At 37.9% G+C, this 21,947-nt stretch overlaps 1 protein-coding gene across 3 annotated transcripts in view; it reads left to right on the top strand.

The window, feature by feature from the left end:
- The window catches only part of NFATC3 (nuclear factor of activated T cells 3), a 79,078-nt gene that overhangs the window by 6,845 nt on the left and 50,286 nt on the right, over nucleotides 1-21,947 (top strand). For all 3 annotated transcript variants that reach the window (XM_064519496.1, XM_064519494.1, XM_064519495.1), the window contains exon 2: nucleotides 10,364-11,495. In XM_064519496.1, coding sequence (XP_064375566.1) covers nucleotides 10,364-11,495 — 1,132 coding nt within the window. The remainder of the gene's footprint in view (nucleotides 1-10,363; nucleotides 11,496-21,947) is intronic.

The raw sequence follows: 21,947 nt of genomic DNA, 5'->3' as shown, positions 1-21,947 counted from the left end.
GAGCAAGCTTATTGACAAGTCAGCATGCTATTCTGCCTTTAGAACATCAATCTGTATAAGCATTTTTGTGAAATACTGCAAAATAGGACATAAAAAATTCTATAGAATTGTTCAAGTCGTTCAGGTAAGGTCAGTTTAAGGGTGAAGACCTGCGGAAGTGATCAGTAAGCGGGCTTTTGGTCTGTGTTGTGAGCTACACATCTCGTGAGTTTACAGAACAGCTGAACTTAATCATTTACATGGCTGTTCTGATTAAATGTCTCTGTGGCGTTAAATGTTTCTGGTTACGTTTCAGACAAAGAAGGATAGGTGTGACAGAAGAGAAGATATTTTTGTCGGTTTTATTTGGAAGGTCCAGTCTCCTTTTTTATGTACTTGGGGGAAGGGAAGAAGAATCAGCTTTCTGGGAATCTGGCTACAGACTAATGATCTGTCAAGAATATGTTCATAAAAGTGAAGTCTGTTTTCTGGGTTTTGTGGGTTTTTTTTAAATGAGAGAAAAAAAAACTTAATATGAAGCTGCATACAAGACATTTTGTAGGTGGAAATGTGAACGGGTACAAATATATCACCTCAAAAATGTATAATCATATCGTTCATGTTAACATTTAGTTTAATAGCAAATACTTGTTAAAAGAATGGTGTCTAGGACTGTGCTTTGAAGATTAGTCCATGCTTCTAAAAATGAGAAATATTTTTAATTTAACAAAGTAATTGATGGGTGGAGCTGGTTTTTTTGTTTGTTTTTAACAGGTTGTGGAGGGTGTACATGAAAACTTGTAAATATTCCTCTTTGGAATCACTTTTGGGTTCAGACTTAGATCTTTTTATTTTCTGTAATACGAGCTTCAGGATTGCAGGAGGCAGGTAACTTTGAATTCACTAATTTAACAACAATGTTTGTGTTTTAGGAGATGTAGATTTTCCTTTTTTGGGGAACCAATGCTGTGAACAGTGGTTTTCTAATCCCTTATTTTTAATTGTTTTATGTTGTTTGGGTTAATGGAAAAATGGGGAGACCATTTAAATGTGAATCAGTGATAACCAGCATTTGTACTATGCTGGAGAGGGAATGGTCATTGTGAGTGGTCCTAGCTGGGATGACAACCAGAAGTGTTAACCTCCAACTAACTTGTTTTGCAAGGTAACCTTTTGTGTCTTTATACTGGAAAAGAATACAAAATCCAGAACCAGAATTACAAGTTGGTAACAAATCCAGGTTGCATGTGTTAGCTGTTAGTGACAATGGTTCGCTGCTTTTGGTGACTGGAAAATGGGCTATAATAACGATCTGCAATAATTTATAGCTACTTAGATGCATCTTAAATGAAATGCTTTCTATTAGTTGTTCTTTAACCAAAGACAAAAACAAACTGAGGAGATGGAGTGACAGTATGATTACAAAAGGTTTTAGCAGTGTCATTTGGGATAACTTCTCAAATGAAAAGGCCACAAGAGAGTGTGTGCAGTTTAATGCAAAGAAGCACTAAGAAAATTTGTCAACATTTTTTGCACTTTGCATAGCTACTCTAAATTAGGTTCAAGTTTCTATATTTCATCAGTGTAACTTGTCAGGTTTAGGCTTTAGAGCAGCAAATGCAACTATTTTTCAAATTGCTTAGCTTTTTTGTTTCTTGGAGGGTTTTTGCTTGTTCAGAATTGATTTAGTACAGTATCTGGTGGAGCCTCCACTCCCATTGGTATAAATACAGGCCATTTAGGACTCTAGAAAGGGATGCAGAGTTTTTAAAGGTTAGCCTGTGGTGTGGTCATGAGGTATGCTAATAAGGTCTCATTTGTAGTATTTTTGAGGAATGTTCTGAAAGTAGCTGAAAGACCTGCATTCTTGCTCTGTTTGACTCTTAATGTGTGGAAAATTGTAGAGGGTTTCTTGTCTACTTCAGCCTCCCCTTTTTTTGCTTGGCTGTTTGATTCCGCTTTCTGTCTATTATGCTTACTGTGTCAATCAGTTAGCAAAGTGAATTCAAGGTGTTGCTGATTCTACATTGATGTGAGCAGCTGAGGAAACAGGAAAGTTTCAGAATATCATTCTGGCTCATGTCAGTCCCTTAACTTAGGCTACCTTTGAGTTTAGTTCACAATGAAGTCTAAATTAAAGCTGTATTATAAAATATACTGACCGGAGTCTATAATAATACTTGTATGAGATACTGAGTTAACTATATGGTCCCTTTATTATCTCGTCAAATCATTTACTCGATTTCCAGCTCAACTGACTAGAGTAGGATTGCCTGCTGTGGGACGGAGAGGTATGTCCTCTGTCCTGTTGTATGGCAGCTGCAGAAATATAGCGTAGTTTTGTCGAGGTGAAGGGTTCCCAGACTAGTTTGCTCAGATACTACCATTGCTAGTTCTCAGTCTCTGTGTCATGCTGTGTTTGGCAAACAGCAAGAGGCATGCCCCCATTTCAGTCTCTCCTCCTGTTACTGTGTAACTTAACCTCTTCCCCCTCAACCTTTTTGCCGTTGCACTCTTTTTCTTCCTATATCCACAGAGACCCCAGCCCATGCCACCGTACTCTCGTGTAAATAGGTTATCCATTTTCTTGCATGCTCCTATCTTGTTTTGTCTGCCATGGCCCTACATCAGCACTCTGGTCTTGGAAGTTGAGTTTCTGCTCAGTGCTTGGTTCAGAGAGACTGGAGCAGACTGCAGACCTGGAAGTGTCTCTGTACAGAGCAGCCAGTAGCTTTCAGTAAGCTCCTTGGCATTAAAAGCTGATCAGTGGTAAGGGCATCCATGTGGGCAGGTAGGTGAGGATTTCAGTTCGTAGATACAGCATAAACCCGAACTTTGAGTAGCTGGAGAACCCTTTATGGAGTCCATTAGTTTTGCCTCCACAAAGGGAGGAGCTGGGTCGTGGAGGAGAAATTGGCCTGCAGTGCCAAGAAGCTAGACAAATCTTAGGCTGGCAACTACAGCACATAATTCCCTTTTTCTTTTCAGTCAGTTGCTGCCTGACATCCTCACTTGTCTTTGCAATCAGTCTTCTTCCTATGCTTGAGGCAAAGCAGAGCAGTTTCAGAGCGCTCAATCTTTTCTCAGTTAGCATGTCTACACATACCAGATTTACTCTACAGCCCTGCAGTCCCACAATTTCACAAATACTAGTAACTGATCATATACTGTAATGTACTTTATCTTCAGGATATACAGTGGCAAAATAGGCTGTTAAAGCTGTTGAATGGAGGTACTGCCCTGTCAGTTTTGGTAAGAATATCCTCAAAGGCCTTAACGTCGCTTTGAATACCTCTGAACTGTTGGGTGGTGTTAAGCTGCCTCTCTTTCTGCTGCTTAATATCTAATGGGGCTTCATCAAACCGGGGGGGCAACGGCTTCCATTTTTGCTGCTAGGGTATCATGCAGTAAAGCAGTATACCCTCTTGAATGAGGTACCACAAACAGAAAAAGAATCTGGAAGAACCTGTAGAATATACAGATTTTTAAAGCAACAGGTAAAAATCTTATTTCTCTTTTTTAACCCATTGTGAATGTTAATGAATAATTCTTAAATACTGAACCACAAGCTCTGAGAAGTTTTCATTTCAAGTCCCCCTCCGTAATCAACCAGAAGTACTGGGAGGGTTTGAGGCGACATAGGTATAAACATTGCCTAGCACTTTCGCTTGCTTGTACCGCTTGTTCCGCTGTTCTTGTAACTGAACTTGGAATGACTAATTCTTGTTGAAACTCACCGTTACAAACTTGATTCTTTACCTGCTTTGTATATCACTGTTTATCAGCACATCTCAAAGCACACACTGCTACAAAAGTTCATGAAAATGTATATTAGAAACAAATAGGAAAAAAACTTCTCAACTGAGATCAACTCAGTTTGCAGCAACTGAAGTACATCATACTCTAAAATGTGCTTATGGCTTAAGCAGATGCATTTGCTTTTCATTTTTGTTTAGTCTATTTTTCTTATATGTCAAATAAAATTTTATGACCGTAATTTCCCTGTTTGGAACTTAATTCTGCTACTTCTGGCTGAAACTTGATGTACGCTAGGACAGCCATTCTAGTTTAAATGCATTGCAGGCTATGGCCTAAGGGTTTAGTCGCATGTTACATTTTTATTTGGTAGTGAAACCACCTGGAGTTCCTGGTTGCTTGTTTCTCTCTGTGTCCTAGAGTTTGTCATCCTGTCACTTGTGTATACAGACAGGTGTTTATGCTCCTGGACTGTAAATCATATTGCCAGAATGGTCTGGGTAGCTTGTGGGGATCTTGTTTTTCCCCCTCCCCCTTTGTGTGTCAGTGTGTGTGGGAGGGTAGTTGCTGCTGAAAAAAACAGTCTGTAGTTACACCCTGGGTGCCAGTCTGTTCTTATTTTATACAGTGTCAGTTGTAAACACTTGGCATGCTGTATTATTCTCTTGCTTAAACTAGTGCAGCTTCATTACTTCTCTGCAGTTTGTACTGAGGATAATTAATTCTCATCCAGACTAGAATTTGGAAGAGATTCACTTTTCACTGTAGAGAAGATTGTTTCTCTTGTGCGTTTCCGGAATCCTTGCTGAACACGAGAAAATGAGTGAAATTCTCATGGGCGCAGCAGAGCTGCCTCTAGCATACATGACTGACAGGAGTAAAACTTATTTTTATCCTTTTAAGTAATCTGATATGAGCATGAAACAGAGCACAAAACCATTGAGCAAGGAGAACTCCTTCATGAAATGCTGTTTGTTGTAAATCATCCTTTCCTGGAACCTGAACTTGTAGCGCTGTTTTGTGTGCTGCTAAGCTTGGACTATAAGGATGTGTTTTCCCCGCTAAAAGCCTTCCAAATCCCTACCCTAATTGTTTTCACAGTTTATGTTTTTAATACTGTATTTAGTGGCTTATGCTAGTTGGATATAGTCCATATAGACTAATGCTTTGCTGTACTTTTCTGTTTTTGGGGGTTGATTGTTTTTAAGTTGCCCACTAGAACTGACATTTAAGCTTGCTCTGGAAAGTAGGAAGCTTCTCTGGAAAACTCAGATTGCATTGGAAAATTGAGGTAAATATCTCATTATAGAGCTTTAGCTTGATAGAGTGCTAAAAAGAAGGCTGATCAGTTAATTGGCGTTTTAACTGCACAAAAGGAAAACTACCCCTATTGGATATTTTGGTTCTTTGTGAAGCTTAAGACTCCTCTTCCATCTCGAGAAGTATGGATGTGGTTTGTAGCAAATCAGGAGAATAATCAATTAAAAATGGAGCTGGTTATGCTTTTTGTTCTTGTTTACAGAAATTTCTGTGGCCATCTTTATAGTAGCATTGTGATTGGAAAGAGCTAATAGTACTGTCACAAGAGACCTGAAAAACAGAAGAGGCTGTCATTCTGTTTTTACAGTTTGGGAATGGAGACACAGATTATGTGACTTGCCTGAGAACACACATGGTGCCTGTGGCAATGCTCAAGTCTTTCCTCATGCTATTTAAAGGGCCTGATTACTGATACTGTTTTCACAGTAGTATTTTTATGAGACCTAGGTCATGTTGCACTTTCTTAGTACCTTATGACAACTCTTATTGTCAGAACCTGTTTGTTTATGAGATTACAAACCTAGAACAATAAAGTGATTTGGATAATTTTGGCACAGGGCTTGTGTTCAGACGTTTGATAGTAATTGACCTTCTTTCCGTGAAGAAATTTGCCTCACTGCACAGCTGCACATATGCGTGTGCAAGGACATTGCTGAGGAGTGAACAACTGGTGGGCAAGCATAACTAGTCCTGAATGTGCAGTCTGATGCAGCAAATAGCAAGCAAAATGTACTTTGGGAACAGCTGTTCTGGATATTATTTAACTATATTCCCCAGTTAGACAACTTGCATTGAAGGGTAGCTAGCAGTTTAGTGAGAGATGAGACAGCATTGTTTTAATGCTGCACAGGAGCTCCTATAAACTAGTCTGTTTTCCAAATGGTAGCAAATGTACATTTGAAATGACAGACCTTTTGGCTCTCATTGATAAAGTATGACACAGACAGCTGATGCAGAATTAAAATAGAAGTGTGCAGCTTTATATAGCTAACATACACTGTGTGAGTATAGGGCATCTTCTAACTTTTGTGAACCCTCAGTAGCAGACCTGATTGCAGCAAGGAGCAGAGAGGACCTCACCAAATTTCTAAAGACTCAGCATCTTCTCCATGCAAGGTAGTGTTAGATGCCTTAATAAGCTGAAACAAAGCTGGGTTTCTTTCTGTGCGATACACAAGAGCCTCTTAATCAGTCATAAAACAAAATGTGTTTGATACGGTTTTGTTCTTGATAAACATTGTCTTGTTTTGTTTCTCTGTATTCTTTTAAATACTTACTGGGCCAAATAAACTATTAATATTACTCCTAAAAGTGAAGTTAAACTGACTGATCCATAATTATTCAGCACTTACTAGCTTTTTATTCAGTCCAGTTTTTTTTCATTCTGCATTGCTATTAACTTTGTTACCAATATACTCAGTGACTTTACTGAAGAAAAAAGCATTTAACGCACCTGTCTTTTCATGGTCAGGTCAGGCTTTTGATGTGAACAGCAGTGCTTTTCTTGGTCTTTGTCTTTTGCTGCGTGTGTTCTACCTAACATCTTTGCTTTTCAGGTCTTGCCTCCATGTGCTTATGGTGGTTTTTATGCCCTACCATAGTAATCTGACCTGGTTTCCATTTCTTGAATGTTGTCTTTTTATATTTTAAGGTCAGTGAAGGCCTCATGACTTGGTCAACTTCACTTTTCTTAGAGTACTACTTTCCTTCTCGCAACAGGATTATTTGGATACAGTAGCTCTCCTTTTGAGTTACTAGATTTTCATAACTCTTCCCCCCACCCCCGCCTTGGGTTTCTCCATATCTCTTTTTTGCCTTGCAGTTGCCTTCTGTGAGACTTTCTGTGCTGGATTTTTTTAGAGCTGGTCCTACTCCTTATCATTTTAAGGATTGTCAGCCATATTGTTTCATGGCTGCTTTTACCCAAATTGTATTCCAACTTTATGTGCTTTACTAGTAACTTCAAATTAGTAAGAGGGATATTCCACGTTGGATTATCTCTACATTCTTTGCTATGACAAAAATGGTTATTGGTGAATATTTTAGGAACTTGTTAGGCAGTCTGTATATAGCAGAATTAATGAGACGGTAAGATCTTACTAGTTAGTGTTGTTCTTCATACCAGCAACTAACAGATTGTAATCAGTGTAATTGTACCCAGTGTTTTGGTGAGTTAGATTTCAAAATACATTGTTTCTGCAGTCTGAAGCATACTTTGGGGATTTGGGGTTCGTTAGATGCATAGCCCTTACCCATGGTTTCTAGCTTCCTGTTTTTGAGTGTGTGGGCGTAGGCTGCTGGGGAGGGGTAACGGGAGAAAGCGATGCCAGACTCATTAGCGCATGTTTGTCGTGGAGAGAGGCCAAAGCAGCCCGGTCTTCTGCCTCCTTCCGTCTTCTCCCTCTCTCCTCCCAGTTGTTATGCTTTTGTGCTCATCTGATCTTTCCGTCTCAGCTCTGCGAAACTTAAAGTCTGACTGCACATCTGCTTTTTTGTAAACCCCCGTGACACTGAAAGTTGACAAATTGTCTTAAGTATTTAAAGTTTTTTTGGTTATTGCTGAAAGAAAATAACACTCTGCTATGGTGAGAGTCTTAACCCAAGGAATGTGCTGCCACTGTTCCTAAAGCCGTTCATGACAATAAATGGGTTTTACACAGGACTCAAAGTTTTCTGAGTTTGGTTTTCCTATAACATTTTTATTATTATTTCAAAATGTCTTTACCTATCACTTTTTATTTCTAAGTATTTGAGTACCTGGATAATTGTTTAGTTGCTGTTTTTTACATCATCCTTGTGTTAGGATTGCCTTTTTTCTTTCTTGACCTACAGTCCTAATGCTAGTAATAAATTAGGAAGTAAAAATATCTGACATCTTACTTACAAGTATACCAGTAGATATCGAAAATCTGTAACTGGCTACTGTCTGCAAACAGCAAAAAGAAAAAGATTTTTTTTCCAACTAAAGTTTTAAAATATATATGGTGATTTAAAAAGAAGGTGACTTTTGTTTATTATCCTAGACAAAAGATACGGTTTTGACACAGTGTTCAATATAACAGGCTTGTGTTAATTGTTTGTATGATACGTGGAACAGTCCTTCCTGAGTAACCTGATCCTATTAGTGTATGCATATTTAGAAATCAGTCTGTGACAGTGTCCTGTGCTCTTAATGCATGTAATACTAGTTAATGATGTAATTATGTAATACAGATAAATACATATACTATATGAAATTATATAATACTTACAAAACTGCTTAATATTAGTCTTAAATGCATTTTTGTGTCTCCTTTAATGAATGACATACATGCAGCTCTCTGCCCATGAAACTTCAGCCATTTTTTTTAAAGGGTATCAAGAACATAACCTGTTCTTTGATAACAGTATACTTTCTCTCTATTTGAAAATGCTTTTTTGTTGTCTCTGAGGAGATTTTTAGGAGTAATGGATTTAAATTAATTTTAAGGTGATTGCTAACAGAAAAGTCAATTTGATTGACTTCCTAATATTTTTGATCATGGAAAGGCCTAAAATATATGGTTTCCTGTGTGGATATTTAATCTGATTGAGAGAGAGAATAGATTTATTTGAAAAGCCAACTTTATTTCAGATAGCAAGGCAGCAATTAGGGGACAGTACTAAAACATCTACTAGAGTAAATATGTGTATTTTTTTTTTTTTTTAAATGATCAAGGTAAAGTAACTTCTAGCTAGCAGTGCAAAAGGATTTGGTTAGAAAGTCTTCAGGCTAATGATAACTTTTAATGAATCTTGAAATCTGAAAAGACTGGAAAAATATCCATATGCCACTGATACTCAGGATGAGGAAGCAGTATGGTGTGGGCAGTAATTGCCTGGACAGTTGCATGTTCTTGAGGACAAAAACCATCAAAATCCGCTAATATAGGAGATGCAATTAATCTTATTCACTCTGAATTTCTGGAAAATAATCATATGAATATGATGTTTCATCATTACCTCTGATGCAGGAACAGTTCATTTCTCACAACATTATATATGCTTCTGCAAAATGTTCCCCTACTACTGTGGAAAAAAAACTGTTTAAACAAAAAACACACATAAATTTTAGAAATAGAATAATTTTAACAAAGATTGTGTTAAATGTTAGTGACAGGCTGAAAGCTCTCAAAGCGGTTCAGCATTAAAATGAATTACTCAGATTATTGAAACAATATCATTAACAGTTCTTGTTATCATTACATGGCATGTTATAATTAACAGGCTAGATTCAGGGTCTGGTGGGGATGCAAAGAAACAAGAGTGGAAGCATAGTGGTTACAAAATAAGGAGAAAGCTGTGTTTTTTAATCTTGTTTCAGAGACAAATGTCTCTTAATGGCAGTTAATTCAATATTGAGAAGCAAGGCAAGAAAATTTGCTTAAGTTATACAAGATGACTTTGTTGTCTGCAGATGACTGCTGACTTTGTTGTGCTCTCTCTTGACTGCTTGTTTTTCTTTGGAATACTTGCTGTATTTTGCGTAAGTTTGAGAGATTTGAGAATGTTTTGTTTTGCCTTTTCTTATGCTGGATAAACAACTTGCACTCAAATGTGGTGAGACTAGCCTTGAAAAATGCTGTTCTGTGGGATGGGTGCTTGAGAGTTTTATAAGCAACCAGAAAGCACTCTTTGATATAAGATTCTTCATAATGTCTTTAATAATGTTTCTTGTTAGGCCTCTTGTGATTGAATGTTTGTATTTGTTTATAATCTTCATCGAAGGCTGGATCACTGTAAGATGCCTTTTATTTTTAAAGGATGTAAATATTATGCATATGATATCCTAGTACTTAAAAGTATTGACTAGTGGGATTGCGGAAAGTATCGTATTTGTTCATGTGTCTATCTAGGAGATTACATTTTTAATGGATTATGATAAAGTTTAATTTATGAACTACTTAGAATGGACCGTAGTTACGAAAGGTACATTTTGAATAGAGTGCTCCAGTTTAGATCTTTTCAAGATTTTAAACCCATTTTCTATGTATGCTATGTTTTCATTTACTAAAGATGTGTGTAAACTGCTGAATCTGGTTTAAAACAATGTTTACGATAGAAAACTAAGCCATTATCTTGGGCAGCCTAGATCTTTTGAAAAATCTAAAACAGAGATGAGTTTTATGTTGTGTTGCTAGTCCAAAGAGCACTGTGAGAAGTCTGGGATGTTGGAATTGGGACACACCTAGGAAACAAAAGATTTTAGTGCATTTGGGGCATTTTTAGTGTTGCAGTCTGACTCCCTGTTCCTCCTTTTTGTTTATTTTTATTCTTATTCCTTTTTCAGATCTTGAGTCAGATGACTGTGCATCCATATACATCTTTAATGTAGACCAACCACCATCATCCGTAAATCAGCCAATTTGTATTCCTCGCCATGGACTGCAGTCTCACTCCTCTCCTCTGTCACCACCTGCAAGACTTCAGAGTCATAAGAACTATGAAGGGACTTGTGAGGTACCGGAATCCAAGTACAGTCCACTAGGTGGACCCAAACCCTTCGAGTGCCCTAGTATTCAAATTACATCTATTTCACCTAACTGTCATCAAGGGATCGAAGCCAATGAAGATGAATTGCACACAAATGGCACAGAAAATGAGTATATGGAAAGGCCGTCGCGGGACCATCTCTATCTTCCTCTTGAGCCATCATATAGGGAATCATCCCTTAGTCCAAGCCCTGCCAGCAGCATTTCCTCCAGAAGCTGGTTTTCAGATGCTTCCTCCTGTGAATCCATTTCCCATGTTTATGATGATGTAGACTCAGAGCTAAATGAAGCAGCTGCTCGATTCACCCTTGGCTCTCCTTTGGCATCTCCTGGTGGTTCTCCGAGAGGTCCCAGTGATGAATCTTGGCAACAACCCTATGGATTTGGGCATGCCTTGTCACCTAGACAGTCTCCCTGTCATTCTCCTAGAACTAGTATTACAGATGAAAATTGGCTAAGCCCTAGACCAACATCAAGGCCCTCATCAAGACCTACATCTCCCTGTGGGAAACGACGACACTCCAGTGCTGAGATTTGCTATGCTGGTTCTCTGTCTCCTCACCATTCTCCAACTCCATCACCTGGCCATTCCCCCAGAGGAAGCATAACAGAAGACACGTGGTTAAACACTTCTATTCATAACGTACAAGGTCTTAATTCTGGCCTTTCACCATTTCAGTGTTGTACAGAGACTGACATCCCTCTCAAAACAAGAAAGACCTCAGAGGATCAAACTGCCACTTTATCTGGAAAAATTGATCTCTGCCCTGAAGAACAGGGAAACTTATCGTCATCCCTTGAAACTGCAGTAGATGACTGCTCTGGATCTCAACACAGCTTGAAAAAAGATTTGCCTGGAGACCAATTTCTTTCTGTTCCTTCGCACTTTACTTGGAACAAACCAAAGCCTGGCCATACCCCTATATTTCGGTAAGTGGTTAGAAAATTGTAAGTTGTTCAGAAGGTTTCCCTCCCTTTTTTCCCATTCTATGCATCTTACATAGATGTATTAATGTGCTTATATTTCAGTGATGCATTAAGACTTTAAAAAGTTATTGTAGCCAGATAAATGATATAATTAGGTGACAATAAGTTGATATAGCAAATGCCAATCTGTTTCTTCCTTTTTAAACTACAGTAGCCGCATTGTAACACAGGCAATTGACTTATTAATAAAGTTTGCCTGTGTGAATTGCCAGAGCCCTACTGAATCAAATGTGTGCAGCTTTTATGCATGTTTGCATTTTAAGCTGTTGCATTTAATCTAAGTAGTAAAAGATTTTAACACAGCTAAACAAACTTGACTTATGTGATTTTATAAAACTGAGAAAACCCAAAAGGGGTGGATTTTTTTTTTATTTGTTTTTGTTTTCACTTGTATCTTTGGTCTGATTCCATATTCTAATTCTAGAGAAGATAAATTTGCATGTCATACTGAAATCCATATAGAATAAAGTGATTTGTGGGCTGTGGTTCCAAGGGTATTTCTACCATTGTGGTGCTGATTTTAAATGGCTCTTGCCCTTTTGTAGTCCTGTCGTGTGCTAGGATGATTTGAGGAGACCCAGAATAGGGACCTGATTCACGTGGCGGTGGTGGAGAATTCACCCTCCTTCCCATTCTGTTACTTTTTAGTTGGAGCAGGTCTTTGATCTGGCTGACCATACAGCTACAAGGGCCACTTTGCCAGGACAGTGCAATTGATGGAGTAGAAATGCTTTAGCTAGTATTGCTACTGAATGGACAACTACTGCAATTACTCAGCTCAGACTATCCATTTGGTTCCTTAACCTTTTTCTTTTTCTGCTTGGTAAAAAGGAGGGGGGGGGGAAAAGCTTCAGGATAGGAGAAGGGGGCGGGGAGGGACTTGAGGGTGTCCTTTCTCTCTACAGATGAGAAGAAATGCTTTGAGCTGATTAAGTATGCTTACTTCTGAACCTACAAGGCATGTTGGTAGCAGGAAGAAGTGAATGCCCATCACTCAGAGTTTTGTATAAACATTTTGGAAAAGGAAGGGTGTATTAGGTTAATATCTGTAAAGCAATTATCCATATGATAAGCTGTATTGTGGGTTTATATTTAAAACAGCATGATTCTGTCCACAGACAATGCTTAAGATTTGCTTGTCAAGGATGTAGTGGTTGAAGCAATTGACTGTCTCAGCATTTACTTTGTTAGAGTGTTTCTTAAAAAACAAAACAAAACAAAACTTCTACAAGCATGAGCAAATAACTGTCTTGATACTGAGTGGTAAGAAGGGTAGGATTCTCCAGATACACGCTTTGCTTTGAAAAAGACAAACCATAAACCCCAGAAGTTAGTGGCAAAATATAGTATTACTGTCATGGTGAAGTCAGCTTTGCAAAGCACTTGTTTTTTACAGAGCACATTCTGTATTTTTTTTATTTAAAAAGAATGACTTTGAAATTCTTCATGGTTTTAACATTTTTTTTTCCTCTTCCTTGGAGTAACCGAAGCAAACTAAAAAAGGAAATATTACTGTCAAATCTTCAGAGGTGTTCTACAGGACACCTATACGGCACCTTTTCTGCTCTCAGGGAGTTTGAACTTCTTAGCAAAAAATTTAGAATTAACTAATGCCTAATAACTCAAGTTTTCTGAAGAAGCATTCTTCCCAGGGGCCTCCCTCAAAAGCACAACTTGTTGAAAAGTGGGCGCTGGCTTTTCTGAGAACATGCTAGTTTTGTATCCTCAGTAATTCCCCTTTCTAGTGTTTTTTTCCGAATTTAGATGCGAGTCTTGCATCGTTTTAACATCTTGATGTATCATTTCCTGATGACTTCTCAGATGAACGAGCCTGCTGAAGAAATGTTTTAGAATACCTTTTCTCTTTCTCAGCTGAGCGCGTGACAGTTCTCAGGGGTGTGGGTCTTGTGGAATATAAAAGCACTTGCTCATGTTTTGAAGACTGCTGTAACTGACACTTTCTGTGTGTGATTTATTTAGTTGGGGAACTAATGGAGAGAACTCATCTATAATTCTTACTATGGAGAAGTATGCTTACAAACAAAGAGGAATGAAATACTAACCGATACTTTCTGGATACAGCGAAACATTCCTAAAACAAATGGAAGTAAAGTGAATCATAGCTTTAAGAGCTTCCAGAAGGGTTAACTTTTAATGGGTACTGTCAAACAGGCTTCAGTGTTCATCCGAGCTCTAACACTGAATTTTTGAGTTTCCCTGCTTGACATTTGTGTTGATTAGATCAGTGTTGCACAGAAGGCTCTTTTTTTTTTAATTAATAGCAAATCTGCTCTGTTAATTTTAAAACTAAGTTGTTTAGAAATTCTTTAAAAGTTGTTCTTTAAAAGATTAGGTTATTTGTCTCTAAATATATTTAAATAGCACTCCTTCAATCATTTTGTCAGTTTTGCATAATTGTAAAATCACAGATTTTAATTTCTCCTCAGAAAGGTACCGATTATAGTTAGTAGATGTGTTTCTCTAATTGTAAAAGTGAGAAGAAAGCGGAAGACAATAAAGACTATACCTGTTTACAAGTAAACTAAATTGTTAAGGAATATACATTTGCTGACGAAAAGTCTGACTACTGAGTTAGCAGAAATGGCTGCATTAGCAACTATATTCTTAGTGTAACATCGACCTACTCAGCACTTGTAGCCTGCTCCACAGATGCAGCAAGAGTGTGCTGCTTCAGTATGTTCAGCCATTTCAATCTGTCATCTAATATTCTGATTTTAATGTTTATGAAGCAGAGAAGCTAAGCTCACTCTTATGCTTTAATAATGAATTGCAAGAAGATCCCCTGTTTCTTGAACAGTTTGTGACAGTGACCAAAAGAAAGCACTGCAGTTATGTTTTAAGATTAGATTTAATAAGCATAAAAGATGGGAACTCTTGATGTTTAAAATATTTCTTTTCTCTTCTCTCGTGTGTGTGTGTGTGTATATATACTTATATAAGTACAATTACTCATCTTTTTAAATGTCTTGATTGTGTTATCAAGTACAATTTAGTGCACGAAGTAAACCAGATTACAGATTTACAGAACATGAAACAGTCATCAGAGAAGAAGGTGCTATCTGCACACTTCATACCACATCAGATGTAAGGTAAAGTACTCCCATTTATACCGAGGGGCAGTTTACTGTGGCTAAGTGTGCACATGGGTCAGAGTAGTTTCATTCACTTGGAATCAATACTCTAGTTTATCTATGAAGTTCTGACCACACTTTTTCCTTTCTTCTATATTCAGTAAGTGTAGGATGCTTTTATTTAACTAAATATAATAAGGTATAACATGCTTTTATGCATTTTTAGTCGTATTTGAGTCCTTGCAAATAATTTTGAACAAATAACAAGTTGTCATCTAACACAGAAATGCATAATTTGCCAGTCTGTAGTATATGAAAAATATATGCGTATTATCTGCTCTGAGTCACATTCCTGCTTCCTAGTCAAAGATAAGTGTAGATGAGTAGTGAGGGACAGAACCAATGCAACAATTCCTGTAAAATAGGCGTTGAGGAACTAGACAGTTCCTTCTACATCTAGGAATAGTGAAGGTCTGAGTAGCATATTAGCCACAGAGTATCTGCCAGTGCTGTCATTAACCAAATTATTTGCAGATGGGCATTCTTTTGATCGCGGATTGACTTGGTCATTTTGCGCAGAATACTCAGCAATGAAGTTATCTGATCATTTTATTTATTACATTTTTAATCTTGTTGCTCTTGTTTAAGATACTTCTCTCCCCCCCCCCCTTCAAGGTGAGGGATAAGAATTGGGTTTATTCATGTCTCATGGTTCCCTCCTAAAGCAGTGGTAGTATATCCGACTTCCCCATTTGCTCATTATCCCATTGTTTCATGAAGGATGCTGATTTTAGGACTGTTTATTAAGCATCTAGTATCAGAGCTTGAATTTTACCCCCACTTGAAAAAACTCAATTTTTTTTCACTTAGTCTCTTTAAAAGCCATGTTTCTAGGCTTTTGCATAAAGTGATCTCAGACTCTTTCATTAATTGGATTCTTTTTTCTTTCATTCCTTTCCCAAATTTTGTATAATCTATTTGAAAAGAAACATAGATGATTCAAGTTCACTTTCTTATTTAGATAGTGTGTATCAGTGTAGGCTATAAATAGTCTAGAAGAATACCAGAGAAAAGTATTTCTTCCTAGAGGCTATTCATATTCAAACAGCTAAATTTGATCCTCCTGCTCATGTTGAGGCGCCATCTAAAAGAGGTCAGTGTGCTCATGTGAATTCTCTCCCCTGTCTTTGAAACTTTGTGGAGTTTAGTGGCCATACCCGTTATTATGGGAATGTCCATGCAGTAAATACTTATGAAACCATGTACTACTAAGAATCAAGACTGATGATCCCTTTTATTATAATTTCCTTGCTTAGGCTCCAGTCAGCCTCCATGAGTACAAAGCTGCTGTATTAGAAAGATGAGTAGCAAATGTTATTTTGAAGTGATATATGTATATACTTGTTTTACAGAAACTGATGTTCTTAGTTACAGTGCTTATGGCTCTCTTCTGTCTGATCTGCCTCCCTGATACAGGTTCACAGTTGCAAAATTTCCAGGAAGTCCAAAGAAAAGTCTGTTTTACAATACTTTTTTTTAAGCTTCAGTGGGGGGGGGTGGGGGGGGGGGGGGGGGGGAGAAAGTATGGGGATGACCCTGAAATCTCTGCTGAGGAAAAAACATAATAATGCTTGTGGTGGAGACATATCACCAGAAGTAAAATTCATAAGAGATCAGCGCCATTTGTGGAAGAGTGAACAGCTATCACAGACATATGGACAGTGCTGAGAGAGGCGATGCTGTGCAGCTGTATTCGGTGGGGGGACGGTGATGGTGAAACTGAAAATGGTGGGGGTTCTGTTATTGGTGTTCTGGGGTTTTGTTGGTTTTATTTTTAATTTATGGCTTATAATATGAATGGTTAGTGGGACAGTAGGCTTTAAGTTTTGCATATTAGACCTTGAGAGTCTAATCTACATGTCAAATAGGCATTTTGTAGGTTAATATACTTAATGAGTGATTCAGGGGTTTGGTGTGTTTTGTTTCTTTAACCCTTGGAGCAAGTCTTTGACAGCAGCAGATTGTGCTTTTGTGTCCACTAGATAACTGTGACAGTATTCATTAATGGGCAAAAATCTTGAAGTAAAAATTGGTTTCTTTTACTGCTGCTTCTTTCGTGGAATTCTTAGTTTTAAGTCGACTTTACATAACAGTAATGTCAATGTTGGAAAGAGTTACTATTAAAACTACTGTATAAACTGATGTTTGTCTTCAGAGTGCTGTGTTGCAAATTTAATTCTAAAACACTGAGAAGTGATAGGATATCAAGGAGTTTCTTTGTGCCATGGTGATGAAGAACGGATTTTGGTTGTTGTATTTACAGTTCAGGAATCTCTTTAATGATGGATGATTAATGGCAATCTGAGAGTATCTTCCTTGCAGTTGTCTGGCAGTTGCTCCTGAAAACTAGGATTCCTGACAATGTTGCTTAACTCTTCAGGATAAAATAGTGTTAGATAGGCAAATACTCGGAATAGTTCTGCTTCTTGTCTGAATCGTTATTTTGGAAGTTCGGGGAGAAGAGAGGAGAACAGAATTATGTTCTGTTTTTAACATAACTGTTGGAATTTCAGTCTTAATTTTAAGAGGAGCAAACCATTGAATGTGAGTGGAGTATAGACAAGTTTATTCTGCTAAGTAGTTATCCATCTGTTTTCTGTTAAATAGAAATAACAGCAGTTATGCTGTGTTAGCAAAACTTTAAAGTGAAAATATTTGCAAATCGCTGACTTTGAAGATAAGTACCCACTTAAGTGAGACAAGCGAGAGAACTTTGAACCTCTTAGGTTTTTAATAAGCTAGGCTATTGCTGTAATGTTTACGCACTGTTAATGAATCTAAAGAAATTCAGAGTGTTTTAATACAGGACCTCTGTGCTATAGGTACGATTAGGCTCTCTGCTTTGTTCTGACATGATAGAATACAAATTTTACTTGGCAGTATATCAGTACTCTGAAAGCATATTTAACTGTGGGTTTGCTAGTAGAACAGTGATATTTTGGATATAAATAGTATTAAAAAAATCTATTGATAAGGCACTGTGGCAGCTGGACTGTCCCCAAAATTATTAACTCCAAAATTACTCCACCCGAGAAAATCTTACTCTGTGTAGTGAAGATCACAGCAGTATTTTGGCTCTACAAGCATTCCTGAAAAGGACCATAGTATTGGCACATAGTTATGACGTGAGACTCTCAAGGGTTTGCTGCGTCATAACATTCACTTGTCACAGGATAACTGTGGCTGTTGGTTATTTCCTGCTAAAACTCGGGGCGAGAAGATGTGAAATGTCCATTGTATGGTCAACAAGGCCTTTTCTGGCCAAGTCACAGATTTTGATGTGTTGGGAGAGGTTTCGGTTGAAAGTGTTTCTGCTGCCACTGAGAAATGATCAACAGGTCGTTCTAGAAGACCTGCGAATCTTAACTGGCAAAGGAAATGGAGAATAACTTTCACTAGGATTTTGAAATCCTAGCGCATATCTTCAAAAGATCATTACTAGAACTACTGACTACAAGGAGGTAGAAGCATGTTCATGCAGAGTGGCTAAAAAGAGTGCTTGTATCAGTTTCACTTGCATTCAAAAACCTTCTAAGCAAGGAATCCAGGAGAGCCTGGATTAACTGGAGCCTGGACTAAAACTGAGCTAATCACACAAGCACTTCAGTCAAGGTACCAGCATAAGCATTTTCTGCCCGCACAAAGCCCCTCTGCTATGCCACAGCTGTTTGTCCAATGAACTACACAGCAAGAGTGCTCCAAGTGGAAAATAACCATTTTAGGGTTTTAACTGATTATTTTTAGTGGCTGTCATTGGCCCCACAACAGTGCGTGTGAGGCAGAAGAAAGAGTAGAGCCTAAGTCCAATGCAGAACCACAGCTGCAATCTAGTATCCGATGCTGACCTGTAGGATGTTCCAAAGCAATCTTGTTTCTAGAGTTTGTTTCTTCCTGTGCAAGAGGGGCAGAGTCACCCCAGTGTCCACAAATGAAAATGAAAAATGAAATCCGTATGGACTCATTTGACTGCCCTTATGTTGAATGTCAGGTGTCTCCTCATCAGTTTTGTGCAACCTGAATCAGTTCTGGTTTAGAGATGATGGTTGCAGGTGAAGATGGTATGGGTTAAATGAATTTTGTGAACACTAAAGTGGTAATTTTAAATATGGTGTCTTCTGTTGAGGGTGCTACTGAGGGCTTCCTTCCTTCTGAGTTTCCTTTAATGGCAGCTGTTCTTGAAAGCCTTTAATTTTGACGTAATAGGAGCTTTTGGAAGCTTGCATTAATCGGATTATAAAACTCTCTTGGCATTACTGGAAGAACATTTGTAGGTTTATAGATTGGTGCTATCTCACCAACATGCTAAAATTTGATTTAATGAATCTTGTAGGATGACTGTCACTCACTGTTTCTGTTTCCTGCTGTAGCATTTGAGGCTTTGCTAGTAGGCTACTGTACTGTTAATAAGGCTTTTTTTAATTTAAAGAGAACCAAAACTTGGAGAAAGTTCTGTAGAAGGGTAAGCCACAAGCTATTGTAACTGTCATTTGGTAATGAACTAGGTAGACTTTTCCTAATGAAACGTGGAAGTGGCAACAAATGTGTTCCTCCTCCCATCAAAGTCCAGCAGTGAGTGATTTTTAACAACCTAAGTTCTTATTTCTTTTAATATTTTCATCTGAAATGACTTGAAAGAACCTACAGCCAGCAGTTGATCTAGATTCTGTGTTCTGAATGGAAAGTAAAATGGCTTTATATATATAACGCAAGTGTCATCTTGCTGTGTAAAGTGGAAGGGGCTGAAATCTTTCTACAACGCCGGCACGTTTCTGAAGCAGCTGATTTTCCTAATCTTAAACATGTTCTAGGTATTCTAAGAGCAATGCAGCACTAAAATTTGAACTCTAATGATGTCTGTGTAATCTGAAACTTACCTTAGTTTAATACACATTTTACAACTGATAAACCTGTGATGAGTCAAAAGTCTAGGTGAAAGACTTGAATTTAATGCTGATACTCACCTAATAGTGCAGTCAGAACAAAGCTTATACATAAATGCACTAAGGCTATATAGGCTTAAGGTTTATTTTCCCGTTGCAATGTCAGGTATCGTGTGGCTTCACATTGAGAAGTGCTCAAAATGTGTGCAAACTTGTTCCCTCTTGCCCCCAAAAAACTGACATGATTCTTCTGTTTTTGATGTTGGCTTGGAGTAGAAAAATAGAAGAGTTTGTAGACTTTATTTTAACCTGTTATTTATTTGTTTATTTAGTGCCTGGGGTGTGGGTTCCATGTGACTTTTGGAACGCGACAGTGCTGGTTTAGGAAGTTGCCACTCCATAGCCAACCTCCTTAGTTCTGTTTGAAGAAGCTGTATAGACAATTGGGGCTCTGGTAAATTAATCAGAGTCAAAAATTTACCTTTCAAAATCAAATGAAACCACACAGATCACTGATTCAGTTTAACACGTAGCCCCAAAACATTTGGCACAAAACAAGTGAAAGGGTGATGTGGAAGCATCGTGTATTATATTTTTTCTGAATACTTTATATTAAACTGATACATTAAATACACTAAATTGATATCCCCGTAGAACAAGAAGGTACATGGAACTGTACCTTAAAATGTTTTAAGATTGCACTGCTGCCCAAAAGAAAAGTTGAGGGTGATAGAGACAGCAGGAGAAACATTAAAAGAGAAACAATTACAGCTTGGGTATCCAACAGCAATTTTTTGTTCCCTAAATGGAAGCAGCTGCAAATCTCTAGCCTGCTGCATCTAGAAAATAACAATTTAATGCAGCACAGACTGAAAAATCTTAATACTACAGAATTTGTTTGGAAAACTGCATTTTGAAATCTTTCCAAATTTTTGATATTTTAGGCATCTGCACATGCGTGTGTGCTTGCTCTCATGCTGATATTTTCTATTTGTTTTCAAAGAATAACAAAATCTTCAGACTTGTTTTCTTTCCTGTCTCCATGTTTGTTCTAGTATTGCAAATATTATTTTAGGAGATAATGGGAATTGATAGAGCTGTCTGATACAGCTTATGCCATGTTTTTAATGGTTGATTGCAGAAGGAGTAAACCTCTCTGTGAGGTTGGATGGAGAGTGATCATAATCAACATGTATTTTTTTCTTGAATGATTTTAATGTATAATATTCAGTAATACCTCTTAGTACCTGATACATAGTCTGTGGTCCACATGTTATACCAAGTCCTCTTAGGGACTGTATCTGTTCACTGTGCACACAAACTATTTTGACGTATTTGGCAAAATGAAAACAAAAGTTTTCAGACATAGTAAAGACACATTTCTTGTGTGCCACGTTTCTTTTTAAACTCTTTTTAGTATCTTCTAATCCTGACATTTTCTTTCCTTTTTCAGACTGAAGACTTGAGTCCTCTTCTCCTTCAATAGCTATAAAAGTGAATGGCAAAGTCTAGTTGATAGCCAAAAGTAGCATTTAGGCAGTACATCTTGGCCTGTGGTAAGTATCTGGAAGGACTGGGCTTATACTGCATTCCTACGAGTTTGCTCTTTGATTGCTGACATCCAGTCCTCTCCTACTCAGTAAATTCTGTTGTTGTGGAAGAAGGACCAGTCATCAGACCTCCTTATGGGGGAAGAAGGGTCTTTGCTATGTTGAACGCTTGTAAAGGTGATTTATTGCTCACATTTCTCCCTTTCGGTAAGAAGAAAGGGAAGCACTCTTGTTCCTCTTCACCCCCAGAAAGGGGCTTCAGGAGATAAAGGTTTATCTCACACTGTTTACCTCTCCTGAAGCAGCGCACAGTGGAGGTACTCCCTGAAGCAGTAGGTCAGCAGGTTTGTAGGTTGTGTGCCTGTAGGAGAAGGCCAGCGAGTGGTGCCTTTTCTTCTCTTTCTTTTCCATGCTTAGTGACAGTGATGTTTGTGGTAAAAGGCAGGTGCATGGTGCTGCAGGCTGAGCCCAAGTCCATCCAGATACTTACTAAAGACAGAATTTTCTTTTCTTTTTTGTTCAGTCCAAATAGTCTTTCCCAATGGTGCATCTGTTTTACAGGTCTTGGTTGAATTCTCCACAGGTATAATTTATCTTTCATGGGTCTATAGCTGTTAATGGTTATGGAAATTTGCATGGTTTTGGATAGGCGGTGTTTTTTTTTCCCCACTTCCTGTAAAGAGGAAAGAAATGGAATTGAGCATTTGCAGAAAATGATACAAACCATTATTTGTCTGTCTCTTTAAAGCCTGACTTGTTTTCCCAATTGGTCAGAGTATGGTGTTATAAAGCTATTTTACCAGAAGTTTATTT

The sequence above is a fragment of the Dromaius novaehollandiae genome, chromosome 13 (genome assembly GCF_036370855.1).
Source record: "Dromaius novaehollandiae isolate bDroNov1 chromosome 13, bDroNov1.hap1, whole genome shotgun sequence".
Lineage (NCBI taxonomy): Eukaryota > Metazoa > Chordata > Aves > Casuariiformes > Dromaiidae > Dromaius > Dromaius novaehollandiae.
This window is presented reverse-complemented; position numbering and strand designations above follow the sequence as displayed.